The sequence below is a fragment of the Cygnus atratus genome, chromosome 5, assembly GCF_013377495.2.
Source record: "Cygnus atratus isolate AKBS03 ecotype Queensland, Australia chromosome 5, CAtr_DNAZoo_HiC_assembly, whole genome shotgun sequence".
In the NCBI taxonomy this organism is placed as follows: domain Eukaryota; kingdom Metazoa; phylum Chordata; class Aves; order Anseriformes; family Anatidae; genus Cygnus; species Cygnus atratus.
The window spans coordinates 59,300,240-59,318,634 of NC_066366.1; the positions used below are offsets into that span (position 1 = coordinate 59,300,240).

The 18,395-nt window shown below is 48.1% G+C and overlaps 1 protein-coding gene across 3 annotated transcripts in view; it reads right to left on the reverse strand.

The window, feature by feature from the left end:
- Nucleotides 1-18,395, reverse strand: part of PRKCH (protein kinase C eta) — a 116,238-nt gene that overhangs the window by 44,000 nt on the left and 53,843 nt on the right. For all 3 annotated transcript variants that reach the window (XR_004779362.2, XM_035551104.2, XM_035551105.2), the window contains exons 8-10: nt 16,408-16,551; nt 15,488-15,661; nt 1,657-1,811 (exon numbers count right to left, since the gene is read on the reverse strand). Coding sequence is in view for 2 of the 3 variants with exons in the window: in XM_035551104.2 (XP_035406997.1) it covers nt 1,657-1,811; nt 15,488-15,661; nt 16,408-16,551 (473 nt within the window). In the remaining variant the exon portion in view is untranslated. The remainder of the gene's footprint in view (nt 1-1,656; nt 1,812-15,487; nt 15,662-16,407; nt 16,552-18,395) is intronic.

Consider the following 18,395-nt stretch of genomic DNA (forward strand, 5'->3'; position numbering starts at 1 on the left):
AATAATGTGATATTCTCTATCTTCACCTGACCATCTGTTTCTTATGGAACTCAAGCTAGGAAGAGAAAGAGAAGTTGCAGTTCCTTGATTTATCTCAATCTCGCCATCAGACAGGAGATCGCCCTCCGCACCACCCCTGGCCCTTTCGCCAGTTTAGCCCTCAGCTATTCTGTCTGCGCGGGTTTAATCGACACGGGAAAACACCCTGCTAAACACAGAACAGCATCACCTGGGCTGAACTGTGCAAAGCCCCAAATCAAATGGCATTTGGCCCAACCCACAGTCTGATACAGAGACTGACTTGCACTGGAACCGCTCCCACCCTGGACCAGATGCGGGTCCTGCTGTACAACTGTACCCACGCACTGAAAACAGAGGCGACATTATTCTGCGCCGTGCTGCGTGCCACAAGTAGGACTGGGCAGGGTCACAGCAGCCCATCCCCAAATATGCCTGCTTTGCTGACAAAACCCAGGTAGCAGTATCCAAATAAAACAACTGACTGCTCCTCCTTCCAATGTTCTGGGCAAGAGGATGCCAGGGGCATTATACGATGCATGTCAGAAAGAAACCTTTCTCTTTAACTAGACTGTCGCAGTACAGGCATCTCCTTGCTCTAGGGTCCTGTGCCACTCCAGAACAGGTCTCGCTCTGCCTCTGCCTTACACAGAAGATGCTGGTTATCTTGCTCAGGAAGGGCAGACAGGCTGGCTGATCCACGCTGGCTGGTCCATGCCTTGGTGTTTGGCAATACAGAAAGGAAAAAATACAACCAAACTGCCCTCCTGGGTACAGGGGGAGGACAAAAGCAGGGAGCTACGTACGGGAAAACATTTCCTGAGAACAGCCTTGAGATGTGGGCTAATGGTGCTCTGACCCTGGTGCAAACACAAAGATGCCAAACACAGACGTGGATAGGAAGGAAAACCTCCTGCTGTTGGATCATGGCAGGAACGAAAAGACAATTGGTAACTGAGCTGAATGGCATTGGATAGGTACGTTGAATAAATAGGATTTAAGCATAGTCCCATAGCTAATACAGGGAAACAAACACACTTGGGCATAACCAGCACCGATTAGCCTTTAAATAACAAGGCATATAGCAGCAAAGGCAACAGCTGCTTGTATTTACCTCCCAGAAAATCTAGGAAGGTTTCTCTGAACACCTGCCCCTTTGTCATCAGTTTGATACGTGCCCCACAGCAGCAGCACAGGCCCGGAGCAGCACGGGGGAGGCTCGTGTCGCTCAGCAGCTAACACCCTGCAGCCAGGCAGACCCGTGCTGAACACAGGCACCTGGTAGGGCAGAGCAGGGGCAGTTCTGGGCTGATGAGCAGCCAAGTCCGCAGAGCGACGTGAACCGACACCAACACAAACATCCCGTGCCTCGGAAGGAAAGCGTTGTTTTCTACGTGTCTGCACACGTCATAGGAATACCCTCCCCGCAGACAGCAGAGCAGCCAGAAGTTTCACTCCTTCCTGGAAGCTGGGTGCACCTCGGATATTGTGCAGTGGGAAAGTGGAGGTAGTGTTATCCCAGCTGACAACTTGTTCCTGGTGGGCAGCAAGTGACAGTTATTTACTCAAGCAGAAAACTCAAGCCATCATCCCAGCCGTGGGGTTCAGACAAAGAGAACGAATGAAAGCAGAGCTCACCGATAAATGATGCCTCTTTCATGGAGAAACATAAGGGCTGAAATAATTTCTGCAGCATAGAACCGGGCCCGATCTTCGTCGAAGCGACGCGACTTCTGAATGTGGAACATCAAGTCCCCGCCATTTACGAACTCCATCACAAAGAACAGGCGATCCTTCACACACGCAAACACAACAGATATGAACAGCATTAATCACATCCTCTGTCAGGCTTACAATTTTCTAAGTATTATCTCCCCAAAAAAGTCAGATTAAGTACCCATGAGATGTTGGGGGAAAAAAATCCTCATTTTTTCAGGAAAGATTAAGCCAACACCAGGAAGATCTGTTAATACCCCCTTGCCACCTCCCTCCACCTCCCGAACTTTTGCCCCCAGAAATGGCAAACGTTTACATGTGGATCGGGCATATCAGTAGTTGCATGCTCATCACTAACTGGCCTCTGGAGGGTTTGTTTAACTGTTTAACGTGAATCCAGCAGCGTGTGATACCCCTTCAGCAGCACTTTCTGAGCTGAGCAGTCAGAAGAGAAAACTCTAAAAAAAGACATTTAGTCCCTACTAAACATTGCAGCTTTCGGGGGGAAATGTTTCAGAATACCCTGTGCGTAACCAGACTGCAGCTTCACCACGACAGCACAAGAGCTGTGGAACAGCAACAACAGCTCTGTCTCTGGGGCACCCCGACGCTATTTGTAGGGAATGTGCGTTGTCTTATAGAGACAGATTTCCTGCCATGCACTTGCATGGCAGCTGCCTTTTAGGCCTTCACGTTTTGGCTTTCCTGGCAGCTCTGATTAACCTACAGATCTTTGTGCGATGAAGGAACTGATAAGGACAAAGTATAAACCGAAGTCTCTACTGGGCAGAAAAGCAACTGGTTCAATAATGTTCAGCTCATTAAGCACAGCTGCTGGTCTCTGGGGTTTCTTTCTTCACTTTTTTCTGGTTTTTGCAAAAGTCTCCAGATAGGGAGACGCTTGCTTAAACTCTGAGTGTTCGACAGTCTGGGTGCAGGCTCAGTGTGCCAAAGGGGCGCCCACTTAGCTGTGAGAGAATGGTTACACGACGATTTGTCACAAAGGTAAAGCCTAGAAGTGTTTCAGACCCTTTAAAAATTTCCCCTAGTACTTGTTTCAGGACATTCAGCATTGATTGTTTCAGTTTTACTCTGAGTAACAGGAACAAGCAGGCTGGAGAAGAGGCATAGGATTCACTCAAGATCAGCCAGCCTTTTAATGCTACAATTTGCCCTTCTTCCCCTCCAGCCCCTTCCCAGGTCTGACATTAATCACCTACAAGCTAGTTTTAAACCCTCTCTAGATTTAGGAGGATAAGCGTTGTCAGTCTCCTCTTGCTGGCAGGCAGCCAGCTTGCAACCACTACTGGAATTAACGTCCCGGGATGCACACAGAAGGGAAAAAAAAAAAGCAGCCAGGAATCCTTTCGATCCTCTCCGTACACAGGCAGGAGAGCAAACTGCTCGTGCCAGAAGAGGACAGCTCGTTTCTCGTCACCGTCCTGGGCTCAGATGAACAGCTCTTTGGGCTCCTTCCAGAAGCAGCAGAGCTCAGGTAGGTGGTTCCCAGCAGGCGAACAATGCAGCTGCGTGCGGCACCAAGGCCACGCGCTACGTGCCGCTTCCAGTCCCTGCAGACAACAGTGCTCCATTGTTTCACCCTGCTCCTATCTTAGGGCAGCCGCAACACCCGGGCAGGCTCGTCTGTGGCAGCCGTCTAGCGAGAGCAGCACAAACCGTGCAGAGGCACCGGCGACCTTGGGTGTTCGGCCCGCATCAGATTTGTACTGCCACATCTCCGCTGCAGTTGGTTCAGCTGAATCTGGCTCTGCTGTGCCTGCCTGTTCTGCAAGCCCTCCTCCAGCTGCAGCGCAGCTATCGCCTCTGCCTTGCCAGCTGGGCCAGCTTTTACATCTCCTTGTTATTCCTTCCCGCCTCCTTCCACACTGATCACTCCACACGCCACGTGCTTACCTAGCTCAGCTTGCTCAGGCATCTTTTCAAGCCCACACTTTAAAAAAAAAAAAAAAAATTGAAAAAAAATCCCTCTTGCCAGGTCTTCTACAGGAAGCAATTTAACTTACCAGCACCCTGACAAGGTATGTGCGCGTGTATTTATGTAAGTAAGATATATTCTTGTATAAACACGCATACAGTTAGGAACATATATTTTCTACTCTCTCCTTAAAGGTAAGCTTCAGGGAAACAAAGTTAACCCTTCATCTCTCAAAACATACAAGTCCTGCTGCTCTGGTGCTGGCAAAACTCCAGGGCCTATCTCAGACTTCCGGACATGCTTCTATGTACTGCAATGCTTAAAGGAAGGTGCTTCTTTCTCAGACCTCCAGGTGAGCACAGAAATAGTCTATCATGAAATTTATATACGACTGACGTTGGAATTAACAGCTTTTTGGTACAAAGAGCTCTGGCTTCAGACTAACTGCAAACCTGAGTACCTTTGTCTGTGTTACACGGTACTCACAAGTGCGATAGGTACTTCTCCTCCGCCCATGGTCTCATTGCACAAGTCAAATGTAAATATGGATTATTTAATTACTGGAGCTCTCCCATTTAGGCCTAGCAGGACTTTTCATTACCCAAATTTTTATTTTTACTTTTTTAAAGTCCAGCTAATCGTCTATGCAGTTTTCTAACACTCAGAAACCCCTTGTACTCGCTGAAGAGAAGAGCAGGATGGGTATTACAACTCGTCCATAGCACAGCATTTGTGCATTGGCCTCCTACATACCTGGCAACAAGTATTAGAAAGCTCAGCACTAATGAGCATCCTTTGGGGACCAGGATCTAGGAACCAAGCAAGGTCTGACATTTTCACTCTTAAAAGGTCATAAGCTTGCCAAACTGCACAGACCAAACACTCTTCCAGGAATTGTTGATAAGTAAAATAAACAGTGGTATTTTATGGGGGGGGGGAAGGCAATTTGCAGCACGCAGAATAAGAGCGGATAAATAGCTCAAAAAGGGGCCAGGAAAGGGAAACCTTAAAATAGCAGATAGTTGGGGTACTTGAGGGTTTGACCCTCCCTGCCTTTCCTGAGGCCAGGTGCTACGAACACGAGTGAGAGGAGGCTCAGGTTAGCTCTGATTCGCGCTGGTACACTACAGCTCCTCCCTCGGGTACACCCTCAATTGCCAGGTGGAGTCGTGAGCCCCCTTTTTGGGGACTTCTCAGTGGGAATTAGGAGGAGGAGAAAGCTGGAGTGTCTTTGCCAGGGCTCAGTGCTGCAATCCTCACAACTGTTTTCTGTTTTGCATTGCTCAGAAGTTTTCCCGATTTACTATCTCGTCTTGACGTTAGCAAAGTAAGAAAGAGCATTTGAGTCAACAGGAAATGGTGACGCTAAAGCCTCTACAGCAGCGGCGGCCGCACGAGGAAATCACATTGCACCATTTCTGTACTGGGATCCAGGCGAATAAAGCCACACAACAATTGTTACTGTAAATAAAAGAAACACTTGGAGGAAACACAACGTCCATGGCACCAGGTGGGCCCATTTCAAGGCTGGCCTACATCTCGAGATTAGCCCTGACAATTGCAGTGAGAGACAACTGTTTGTTTGTCTTGTTTGTTTGTTTGTTAGTTGATTTATTTGTTTGCTTAAATGTGAGTTTGCCACGTCTGTTTGTTTGCCTCCTAGCAGGGCAGGGGCCACTAGAAGAACACACGACGTCCTAAGACCCGCCCAGGTACTGGTTACCATACCTATCAAACACAAGCACTCACCAAGCTCCAGTTCAAACACCGGTTTAGCCCTTTGTCCCCACCAGCTCCCCTAGGAAGCTGTTTTGAATCCTTATACCTTGCCTCCTCAGCACCCCAGCAGGGGGGGAGTACAGGTTTTATTAAAAGAGCATCCCTTCCCTCCCCATACCCAAAAAAGGCCAGTGCAAAGGCTAGTTTCTACCCACTTCCAGCTAAGAGTCACAGCCGATGCCCATGTGTAAGCCACATGAGATTGGTGTCACACCAAGGACCTCTGAAAACAACCAGGGTGAGGGCCTCACCTCCTTTCACACCGAGTAAATGTGGCAGGGCAGCACCATCACCCCAATTCAAGCAGCGTGGAGAGAGAAGGAGGGGAAGAGACGTATTTCCTATGTGCAGGCACATAAGAAAATAACAAAGCTGCTGTGCCACGGACAGCGTGGAGGCCAGAGAGGAATTCTTTCAAGAGAGGCTTTGGTGGAGGAATTTTACAGAAGCCTTGTCTGTAGCTGGCCGCTGCTACAGAAGGCAGCATCTTGAGATGAGACCTGGTCCAATGTGGTTTAAAGAAATGGTCCAGTTTTTCAAAAAAATTTTTCTGGCTCTGGAATTCTGCTACGTTTGCACTTCATCCTTTTGGAAGTAATTCATGCACACAACTCCTTAGAAAATCAGCTTTGGGCTTGATCTGAGTTCACTGAAGCCAAAGGGTTTCCCCAAGAAAACAGTCATTTTTCACTGTTTTGGCAGTTTAAGCTGTGCAGAGCGGAAAGCAGGCTTTCAGAATTATCTCCATACAGAAACAGCTGTGTCACTGCTACACAGCAAAAGTTTATTGCTTCCAAAAATGAGTAGCAGGGCTTAGGGAGCTTGTAAGCAAATTATTACAAGATAATTACAAGAGCTGGCAGGCTCCCTCAGCGCTCCCGATGTTCTCTTTCTCCCTTTGTGGTCCGCAACCCCCACACAAAGCCATCTGCCCTCGGTCTCGCTGGGAGCGTGCAAATAAGCGGCGCTGTCTCAGGACCAGGCTTCAGCAAGCCACACGTCCAGCTCCGCCAGCAGCGCCAGTGACCATCCGTATCTGGGTCAAGGCGCTGGACCCGGAGGAGGAATAATAAGCAGGTTTGTTTCCCAATATTTACTCTCACAGGAGTAACACGACCAACAACCACGCTCGGACGCCGCTCTGCGCCTTCCCTCCGCGCCCAGCCCTTCGGCCGAGGCAGCGTGGCGTCCCCGCGGGCTGCCCGCCGCTCCCAGCTATGTGGTTTGCAGCAGGACAGGCTGCTCGGATGGGTGAGTTACCCTTGGAAGCGTTTCCAACCCGGAGAGGATCACAGGCACCTTCAGAAGGGGCTCACCACAAAGGAGCTGCTGGAGCAACCTTCACACGGGAGCTGGAGCAGACCAAACGAGCTCAGCCCTAAACGGCCGTGTGGTGTCGAAGCAGTGCCCGGCTGTGATGGAGCAAGACGCCGATGCCAGGCAAAGATTCGGTCCTTCGGTTTCAAATCAGAGTAGCTACGTGAAGCAGAAGAGAAGAAACAGCTCCATGTCGTGCTCGCTCAGCTGGAATTATCTGTAGGCGTTAGCTACGCTTCTTAAACACAGTCACAGCGACGACTGCCACCGGCACCTGCCACCGCTCTGCCACCACGGCCCCAGACCCCCAAACGGACAAGGCAGTGGAAGGCATCAGACATTACAGCAGCCTGCTGGCTGACCGCTGCTGCTCTCTTGGCCATTTTCTCCCTCTGCTTCAGTGGCTTCCGAAGCCCGTGCCAGCCCCAACAACCACTTATGCCCAGGAGAAATCAGACCACGGCAAGAGAGCGCGTAGTGGATGGCACCGTACAGCCCCGGGGCTATCAAGATGGGAGAGATCGTGGTGTGCCGTGCCACATCCGAAGGGCTGAGAAAGAGAAGGCTGCTTTCTTCCACTTGTTTTTATTTTTATTTTTTTTTAGCCAGAAGGAGGTGCAGTGAAAATTTGGACTGAGAGGTGGGGTAAGCTGCACGCTGCGCTTCCTCGCGGCTCAGCTGCACTGGAGGTAGCGAAGGCACTTCTGAGAAGCACGGGTCGCATCCCCCATTTCGGGCTCTTTCAGCAAGGAACTGCTGCCGTCATCATCACAACTGCGGGAACAGAGCGGTTATCGCTCACCGCTGCGCTCCGCGACGCCGCTGACAGCGGGCACAACGCTGCCTTCCCTACGCAGCGGCAGCCAGGCACATAAACATCGCCCGGAGAGTAACAAATTGGCTCTTGCCATTTGCATAAATAAACTCTCTGGGGTCCCTCGGGGTAAAGGCTGCCCTGCGTGTGCGTGCGTGCACAGCACAGCATTAATGCTGAGCTAATTCCAGAAGAGCTGCACGACAGCCACAACCCAGGCCAAGCCGACAGCAGCCGTGGGGTCCCACCTGCTCCGAAAAAAAGTCCTGAATCCAGCTACATCCTTCAGACTTCAGCCCGTGTCTTCTTCACTGCTGGGCTGAAATTTCAAACTCGCAGGCTGAAGAGTTTTTGTAACACAAGGTCAAATGCGATCATCTCTCTGCGACAACACAGCCTTTGAGACCTGCAAGTGAACTGCACGCGCAGCTTCCCTCCCCATCCCCTCCCCTCACGATGGTCTAAATCACAGTGGGATTGGCTCATTTTATGGCCAGAAACCTTCACTCAACATAAATGCAAATGGACAATTTTTAATCACTTTTCTTCATTTGTATCTCTTTCACTAGAAACAAAACAAAGAGCCCAAAATCGCAGGCACTAGATCAACCGGCTCAATTATGTACAAAAAAAAATAATAACCAAAAACCTACATAATCGCAATTCAAAAAGGAAAAACAAAGTGCTATCCTGGCCACTAAAACAAAATCTCCTTAAAGTAAAACACAAAACAGAATGAAAGAAGAAATAAAATCTTCCCCTCCGGACCTTATTAAACGGCATAGAAAATTACATAAACACTCCTTCCCACCTGAAAGATCAAAACCCAAAGGGCTGGCTGAACTTAGGAATAAATTCCGGAATAAGGAACTAGAATATATCAAGCTGTACGCATCACTCATTAATCAAAGATTTATAGGACATCTGCACCCCTCAGCTAGCCGCTAACATCCCGGTGTCTCAGAAGAGGGCAGCTCTGCAAAGATCATGCTGTTTTCACATCTCCCAGTTCAGAACAAGCTACTGGAATTGCTGTTCCCGCTTTGGACCGATCAACCCGAGACAGCTCTGGCCTGTTTTTCAAAAATACCCACTACTTGCAACATCTCCTGGCCTCCGACTGCACTTGGGGAAAGCTAGAGACCTCTGAAAGCTCAGCTAAAGGTCTTCAGGAAAATCTGAGCTGCAAAACAAAGGCTTTGCGGATCCACCCTCTCACCTGAAACGCTGCCTGGAAAGCAGCTCAGGTTCAAAGAGATTTAAACCTAAAGCACTGCTGGGTTGAGCCTCAGCTAGTTAGCTCGTCTCTGCCTTTTGATAGCTCCCCTCCCTTCCTCACTACTAACTGGCACTTGGTTGGTCACCCTGTTTGAGAGTTGGTTTCATTTCAACCCTTTTAATGCCACAACTTCTTAGATTTTAAGGCCAAAGAAAAATATTACTTCCATCTCCTGTGGCTAACGATGTGCAACACAACGTCCTTTTGTTACCCTTGCACTAAGCTCGATAGCTTTGCCTAACAGGTACAGCCTCTCTCACAAGGCACTGCAGATGGAGACAGACATTTTCTTAGCTTCATAAAAACACAAGTAGCCCGAGTCCCTCAGCAACTAGGGCACAAAAGTTACACTGAGTGGCTACAACAGTGCTAAGATGATGGTAGCTAACACTTCAGGTCATATTTTCACTTCAGCTCCTATCACCTCGGTGTGCAGCGTAAGTGTGGACACCCAGCGAAGTTCACAGATAAAATCAGAAACGTCAGCCTGATCTTGTTCCACCTTCTGAAGCCAAAACCACTCTGCCTACAAAAAAAAACACACAGCCACCCTGCCCCGTACGTTCCTGCAGCGACGAGCCCACCAGAGGTGTGATGGTGCGCGTCAGAGATAAGCCGAGCCTTCCAAACTCGGAGAGCCTCCCACATCTGTTTTACCTACAAGTTAAACCGCTGTGCCAGCAAAGATGTCATGGGTTTTTGGTGTACCCGGTGACTACACAACCACAAGAAAGCACGGTTTTGACCGGTGTGCCTTTATTCCGTGTTATGTAGGAGCAATAAATACCAACACTGACTGTCCAGCCAGTGGTCACAAAACACAGTGCGTGGGTACCCGAGGCACACAGCGGTGCTTGAGGTGCCCAGCAGGAGCACAGAGGTGGAGAGACGAAATTCCCCTGTATCTATCCGTGTCAGACAGTCCACCCCCAGAAAAACCTAGCTCGCCTCCTCAGGGACCCACGTAAAGCACAGCACAAGCTCCACCAACCCTGACTTCAAAAGGACCCTGCAGCAAGCCCCCAGCAGGGTGCCTGCCTCCCTTTCTTGCCAGTGTTTATGACCAAAAAGCATTTCAGACCTCTTGGAAAATGCCAGGCCTATAAACACGACGTTCCTGTCACCGTCTTCATTCGATTTGGGCTGCCAGCAATGAAACTGAAGCACACGCTGGTCTTCCAGCACGGCAGCCTGGGGCTAGCACCAGTCTCGATGCTTAAGAAAAGGGGAAAAAGGCCCAGCAAGCTTACAAGGAAGCACCACAGAGACGCACGTGGCTGTCAGGTGTACGCACACAGCAAGTCGTACCTCCCCGACACGCCACAGGGGGAAGGCTGGGGGTTAGAGCCTGGGAGATGATCAAAGCTCTCCTCTCTGCTCCCAACGGGCTCCCTCTCAGCGCCCTTCAAACAGCACATCAAAGAGGCCTCACCATTTCCCTGTCTCCCACTAGCACGCTCCGAGGCCTCTGTCAGGATGCTTTTTCACCCCACCAGACCCAGGAAGGCTGCTGCTCACTTTCTAGAGTCCCTTACCTCCACCACGCTGAGCTCTGCCCCGGGGCTGCCCTGTGCTCTGCTCACTTTGTGACAGCGTGGAGCAGCTGATGGAGAACCAGGCTGGTCCTGGAGACCCCTGCAGGATCAGCACCAAGGGATTCCCCTGGACATGCGAGCACAGCCAGTCCTCTCCTGTGGCCCAGCGGACGGGGGAGCAGTCAGCCAGCCGCCCTTGCTCAGTCCCACCAGTTTTGCTGGTGGTTGGTAGGCTCTCACATGAAAATTATGCCCCTGTCAAAGGTTCCAGGTTATCTTGAACACTTACAGAAGGTGAAATGCAGGCTCATCTCCCTAAACACCTGTAGCACAATGCCCATGCTGACCCTGGAAGAACTGTTTCAGCGCTCCGGGAGCCAGAGGTGATGAAGAGAAACCTTCCCCTTCTGTCTCAAGCATGACATCAGCCCACAGCTTGTAAAGGGGGCAGAAAGCTGCATGCCCTCATAAAATAAAATGGTACCAGTTCAATGATTAGCTGCCCTGGAATCCCTCCTGGCTTCAACAGCACCCTGCTAGCTATTAGCTCTGAAGGACGCTTGTTACAGAAAGTCACGTCCCTCCGCCAAGTTCTCGTGTCTCACTATTTTCGAAACAGCACACGCGGGCTCTGTGCCTCAGCAACTGTCAGCAGAGCCACACAGAAAGCAAATCCATATAACGATCAGACTAACAGGGACAGTGCTGGAAACAGCATCGCCTGGGGGATGGTCCCCTGAAAGCACCCTGTGGTCATGAGAAAAGGGATAAGGGCAATAAACATAAAAGGCAGAAACCTCTATCCACTGCTATTTGACCCTATTTGCATGGGAAGCTGATCTCCCCCAGCCCTTTCATTCTCATGCAAAAGAGGTGAGACAAAAGGATTTAAAAGCAAGCCACCTGTGCAGGAAGGATGGTGCCTAAACCCCAAAGATGACAGGATCGACTTGTTGCAAACTCATCTTAATTAAAACATTCCAGGATCTGCATTCCCCAGGATTAAATTACTAACTTCACCATTTATACGGATAGCCTCTTTCACCTGTTCTAGGCCTGTATTGTTGAGGTGTTGGATGACACCAATGGCAGGTAAACGGAAAGGAGCATTTTTGGGTGCTTGTGACCCCTAACGCAGAATCCAACCTTATCCACAGGTCAGCCCCAGCACCTGTCAGCAACTCACAGATTAGTGCAGCGGGAGCATAATCCTCTCTGACACTAAAGGATGGTTGTAAGGCCCTAGAAAAAGCAGAAGCAAACGGCTTAGGCAAGGTTGAAAGTACTCGAACCAAGACATTCAATTAAAAAAATATAAAGTAACAGAGATTTATCTCAGTTTGTGGTGAGCAAGGGAGACCTCACACAGGTGCTGCTGGAACAGGCCAAACCCACTCCCTGTGAGGGACCAGCACAACTCCATCCCTTCAGAGGAAAGGAATCTGGAGGTGCAGGTCCAAAACTGCCTCCCTCGCTGCGGAGTGAGGGCCCTGCCCAGGGCCGAGCATGCACAGGGCCATGGCCAGCCTCTGCCAGCCTGCTGCACAGCCAGGGTTTCCTCTCTGGGCTCTGCAAACTGTGACCTACCGGGCAGAGACAACACTTGCAGCTCCTACCACCTAGTGGCTGCAATATTTCTCTGCAAAAAGAGCAAGAAGGCTGGCTGGAGGTCGGGCAGCCTCAGCCCACCACGGGCTATTAGAGCAGCAAGGGCTAGCGTGCATCACTTACGCTGCAGCTGGCACTCCAGAGGACCACAGTAAAGAGAGACGAGGCACAGAGGCAGCACCAAAGAACAAGAAACCTTTCTGAAAACGATCAGCAACTGATGTGAGCACAGAAAAAAAAAATCAGCTAACTCTAAACAGGCAAGCAAAAGTAGCAACAATATAGATTAACTCAGACAATGCACTGCTGTGTCTGGCACTTGTGCCAGCTCAGCTAAAGCTAGCTTACCCGCGCTACACAGCATCGCGCTGTGCAGCACAGACGTGCCCTGGGCTGTGTAAGTCAGCCCTAGGCTCTAAGTCAGAAGAGTTTCCTGGTTTGGGTAGAATATTATACAAGAGTCTGAATTCAAATGGCTCCAGCTCCATCCAAACCTTCAGAACCTGTCCTGATAGCACGCAGCATTTCAGACTCTTCTGAGCTCCTTCTTCCCAGCTCATGTAACTTCCTCTTGAACTGGAGGGCCCGTAACTGAACACGTGTATTCTAGCTGCGGACTCTCCAGCGCCAAGCAGAGGGGATAACAACTTCTCTGACCTCCTAAATCAGCCTGGGATATATTTTAACTTATTCATAATGAGTCTGCTGGTTCATACTGAACTCGGCACCTACCATGAGCCCCAGGTACCTTCCAGAAGGGAAGCTACCCAGTCACTTAGTTCCAGCCTGTATCGATGCATCCGCAGCATCACACTCTTATTTTCTTTTGAAAAACAGTAAGAAGCCTCAAAATGGCTATTTCTCTAAAAACTCCTAAAGACAGGCCCACTAAGTCATTATTTACCCAGGATCTCCACTCATTGCAGACTGAAGTCATGCTTGTTTTTTTAAAAACACGAACCTTTAATACCACTTTTCCAGAGTTTGGGCTGTAAGTGTACGTGTGATGTAATTTCCACGTAATTGCAAGTGAAACCAGATATTGTTCTGAGTAAACCTCCCCCCAGCTTGAACCAAACGAAGGTGCTTTGGTATCTTTAAACATGGTTTCAGGCTGACATTTTAAGTAAGTGATTCCTCTTAGTTTATATATATGTATGTGTGTGTCTCTCTCTCTTTCTATATATATATTCTTTTCTGTCAAGTTAGTGTTAATGAAGGGGATAACTCAATGCCATGTAAGGAACAAGCATAAACCTTAAATATTGTATCAGCACCATTTAAGCCCTCCTGTGCAACGTATTTGCTGCAATCATTTCTCCATTATGGCAAAGGGTTTTAATTATGCTTTTATAAGCAATTTAAATCTGGTTATTCTGGATTGAGGTGGGTGTCACTGAGTGCAGAAGGTGGACAAAAAGACATGGTAAACCACATAAGTCTGAAATTCTTTTTTTTTTTTTTTTGTAAATGCGTCTCTTTTTGTTTTTGTTTATTACTGGAGGGAAGTTATCAATCCAGATAACGAAATAATGGAGGATTCAAGTAAAAAAGGAACCTGAGAAAGACTGGAACTAGCAGGGGTCTGCTACAGTAAGCACCACTCCCTTGGTGTGTCTCCTTTCAGAGACTGACCAGGTTCGGGGCAGTGAGGGCTGAGGGGTTCTTCCCTCCGCTCCTCTGATTAAAAGTTGGTCCAGAAATTCCTGTTCCAGGCTGTTCTACTGTTTAGCAACCTCCTTTTCATTTCCAGTCTAACTGTATCCATGGCCAGTCTAGACTCATTTAATCTTAGCCAGCATCTTGACAGCTTTGTTTCCCTTCTCTGTGACATCTGCAGACATCAATCAGATCCTCTTTTTGCTTTCCATTTGCTAGTCTAAACAGGCTGAGTTCTTCCCTTTCTTCTCTTTGCAAAAGACTCCTCAATTACCTCACAGCCCAGCAGACCTCCTCTGCACTCACAGCAGATTGCATTCATTTTTTTAACGTGACAGACGCTAATAGCACGGTGACCTTAACTCTTCCCCAAGTTCACTGAAAATCCCCTACACAGACCAGGACTGCATTTGCTATTTTCACATCTAAGTTGCAATCCTGTAAAGAAGGCCATAGCAAAGAGCATAGCAACGAGCTGCAAAAAAGGCTGCTGTCCTAGATCTGACCTCAAACAGCACTCATCAGTGCTGGGCGTTTCTGATATCTTACATGAGAACTTCAGTAAGGCCACTAAAATTGGGCCCTGCTTCTTCATATTATGGAACAAAAAAGAGTTTCCTTGGTTACTGGTGACAACAGCGAGCTTTGTTTCTGCTATATAGCGTGGCTGCTCTGTGAAACCATGTAAACTGTATATATATTTAAAAAAAAAAGAAGAAACACACCACCTCATTTCTATTATATGAGTCTACCCCAAGGGCTCCACCCTAAACGAGCTCAATTCTCGAACCCCATAACTGGCTGTTGCATCACCCCAATGAGAAGAGAAACAGGTAGGTGGCAGGACACATTTGAATGCCTTTTTTTTTTTTTTTTTTGGCCTTTCTCCCCACCTCCCCCTTCTTTTTTCTTTTGAGAAATTTTGGGTTTATGAAAGATTGAAGCCACAAATAATAGGTGAAATTTCTCCTGTCTCTTCTAAGAGGGAAAAGAAACTCTATCAGCATTTAGCAATGGACAAAAAGCAACTGGAAAGGAGCCCAGCCAGTCTGGAAGAGCTACACTGCAAAAATGCTTTGGTCCTAATAACAGCTTAGCTCAGGGACTCCCAAACTTACCTTGCCAGGATACTGCTGTGGCCACTGCCTCCATCCCAGCCACTCCTGCCACCACCCACGTCAGCAACAAGCTCCCACCCATACGCACACGCAGGAGGAGGCTCTCAGCTGAACAGGCAGCACGTGCAGTCTTCCACTGAGGTATACAAACCACAGGTGACAGCAGTGCTGTCACTTGTCTTATCTACACGAGAAGGAATACCAGCCGTGTATACGGGCCTGAGCCAGTGTCTACCCATGCCAGTAAAATCCCTACCAGTAACCCCAGAAGGATATTTCATTCAGTTCTGAGCAGACAGGACAAATGCAGTACTATTACAGTTCAGGTAGCACGGCAGTAGGGTCTGAGATCCCACAGCAACTGGAGGACACTTCGGGCCTGTAGGCATTTACACACATGCATTTGGAAACGCTCAGTGGCATAAATATGTTTCTACGAAAGATATCTAAGATATAAAAAACAAGGCTTCCCCGATACTTCCATCTTGTCAGGGAGCTCACAAGCCAGGATTTCGTTTGACAAATGCCTCGGTATCAGATGTTAAAGGCCCACAGTGCTCTGTTCACCCTTGATCAGAGAGCTTTCTCCTGAGTTTAAGGTGGATGTTTGGAACAAGCAGGGGAACAAACACACAGGAGAGTGCCTCTATCCTGAACATGCCAGCCAGTATCAGGAGGAAGGCTGTCCACTATCTGGGTTATACTTACAGGAGTCTGGAAGCAACAGTAGAGCTTGGTGAGGAATGGGTGGTTCCTTGCTAAGGAAAGGATGCGTTTCTCAGTCATGGTGCATTCAACATCGTCATCTTGGAGAATGACGTCCTTCTTCAGCACCTTCACTGCATACAGCTGCCCACTCTCTTTCATCTTGGCAAGCATCACCTAAACCAAAGGGAAGGGTGAATTGCAAGGGCTGAGCCCTCAGCCTTTATGAGCAATGCTGAGATTCTCGCAGCTTCTCACACTAGAAAGGTCAGTTATCTCATGAGCAGGCTTGTGGAAGCAAGTGAATCAGACTGGTAGTATGGGCATCAGCGTACAGTCAACGGCACGTGCTAGTGCCTGCAGCAGGCTTCTGCCCACACACCCCAAAGCCTGCTGTGGGGCTAGGTGCTCAAAGATAACCCACCGTCAGCCAAAATCCTGTGCCAGGACAGACCCTCTGAGCATCACCATCTGTCCCATTTCCCTCCTCAGTTATCAATTTCCTGTGCGCCATTTTACGCTGGCTTTGTGGCAAAGCAGAGAAATGAAACCCCAGTCTTGTTACATTTGAAACCTCTGCTCTGTTTCTTTGAAAGGAAAAGTTTTCACATGCTCCAAGAAATGCTGCCCAAACAAGTGCTAATGCACACACGTGCAGTTTCTGGTATGAGCCCTGGCATGCAGCTGTTCTTCTGGTTGCTAACTTTCTTCTTTTTTGTGATATCCCACTCTTCACTTTGCTGTCAGTTTTCTTTCTCTTCCCTTTTCTCCCTTCTCTTTCAAACCAGCCTCATCGCACAGGGCACCAAAAGCAGAGTCCACTGGACAATCTGCACGTCTCATGATGAAATAACTCCACATACCTTGGAGCTTCTCAAATACAGAACACAGTATTTCCCCAAAGAGCTACAAATAACACTCACCTTTCCAAAACTGCCTTTTCCCAGTACACGGAGGAAGGTTAAGTCTTTGATCCCGAGTTTGCTCGCTGAATTTTCACTAACACTGTTGCCATCCTTCAAGCTGCCTTTTCCCTGATGTCTCAAAGTAGATCTTGAAGCCAGTTTCTGTGGAGAAAAGTATCATTCTGCATATCATTCTGCACAGAAATCGTACTTTGCCTCAGAGGTGATCACAGGTAGGCAGCCTACCCAACGTGGGCATTTAGAAGCTGTTCAGATGCACTGCGTGGCCACTGGAACAGAAAGTGCATGGGTACTGCCACCCCACACAGCTGCTATGTGTACCAGCCAACCTTGTCACTGTGCAGAGGTGTGCTGAGATGTCAGAGCTGGTTCCTGACCCGGGCATTTTAAGTTGTAAATCCCAAGGCAAGCCTGCCTCTCTCTGCCCTCACTCCCAGAAAAAATAAGACAAGTGTGTAAATAAACGTCTTCCTTCTAACATCAGAGTGAAGAGCATCATTTCTGCAGTATGAGAGGTGCTGGTGAAATCCGGAATCCAAACAGATTTCCTCTGATTCTCTTATGTTTCTACCTGATGTGAGGACTCTTAAGAAAAGCCCATAGTGGGACCCAAACCTCAAAATAGTTTTCTTTCCCACAGCCGTGCTCCTGGCTTCCTCTACTGCCACAAATTCAAACGAATGCTTTTCTTGCCCACACCAGCAATGTATGTCTGCATTTTCAGGAATTGTATCAGTATTAGCAAGCATTTCTAGAGCTTCTGCTTTTGCAGTATGTGAAGACCAAGTCAATCTCCAGTGCCCTCTGTTCACTGCTTTTCACGTACGAGTGTGCACACAAACTAGAAGTACTTTTGTTTAATTTATTGGTGCGAACAAAGTCACAGGGACTTCTTGAGCTCCACCTTGTGACTGCTCTGATGTAAAGCAAAATTCTTCCCTGCACAGGAAGCCTTCCCTTGCTGCCACAGAAATGGTAACCTCAGCCATGCAGAAAGAACCAAAACCATTCAGGGTAACACCCAAGAAAACTCCCAGATTTAAGCTTCTGAACAGTAACTGGAGCCTTTAGCTCACAAGTAAGAAGAGGAGATCGCTAAACACCAAGCACCATGATTTTTTTCCCTGGTCTCATTTTCTTTTGACATATATATTATGCAAACCACGAATGTGAACAAGTGATGATTTTTACAAAACTAAGTTGGGGGTGTGTGGCTTGTGTTTCCATGTAACTCCAAGAATTACTGAACCCTGAACTGCTACAGCATGAAGCAGGAAAATAAGGAAGTCTCATTTTTTATGAGCCAACTGAAATCAAAAAGGACAGCACAGCTTAATGAGCATGCTAGGCTGAGAAAGCTTGATGTGGTCGATCAGCGCAGCTGACTAACAAGATTAACTACAGTTGGCGATTATCTTTTGGATTTGAATACATATATGTAGGTCAAATAAAAATGTCTAGCATTTTACTATGGGTTATTGGGGTTTCAAACTGACTTTTCAAAACTGCTGGCAAAAATAAGAAAACGCTTCATGAAAACCAATTTATTATCAAATTACAGCTCTGACTTCTGGTATTGTGTATGGACATTATCACTCAAGCTCTTATACTGTGCTTTAAATTCTCCAAATACATTCAGGTACACAACAGCTGAATTTTAGGGTGCCTTAAATATTGACAGACAAAAATTGTAACACATATGTCCCAGCTCTAGCAGTAATCTCACTAGGACCCTGGCTTGGATCGCAAAGACCAGAGATGATGCTATGTTGACAGTGACCTCAGATTTTAGCTGGAGAAAGAGCGGTAAATCATGAAACGGATTGCCCAAAATGACTCAAAACCGGTGACAAAGCTAGGAAGAGAACCTGGGCCTCTTGCTTAGCTCGTCTTTTGCTCTATCACCAGCCACATACAGAGGCAGTGCATTTGTATTTGTGGAAAGGCTGAAGAAAGGTATGGCATGAATTGCATTGACAATTATT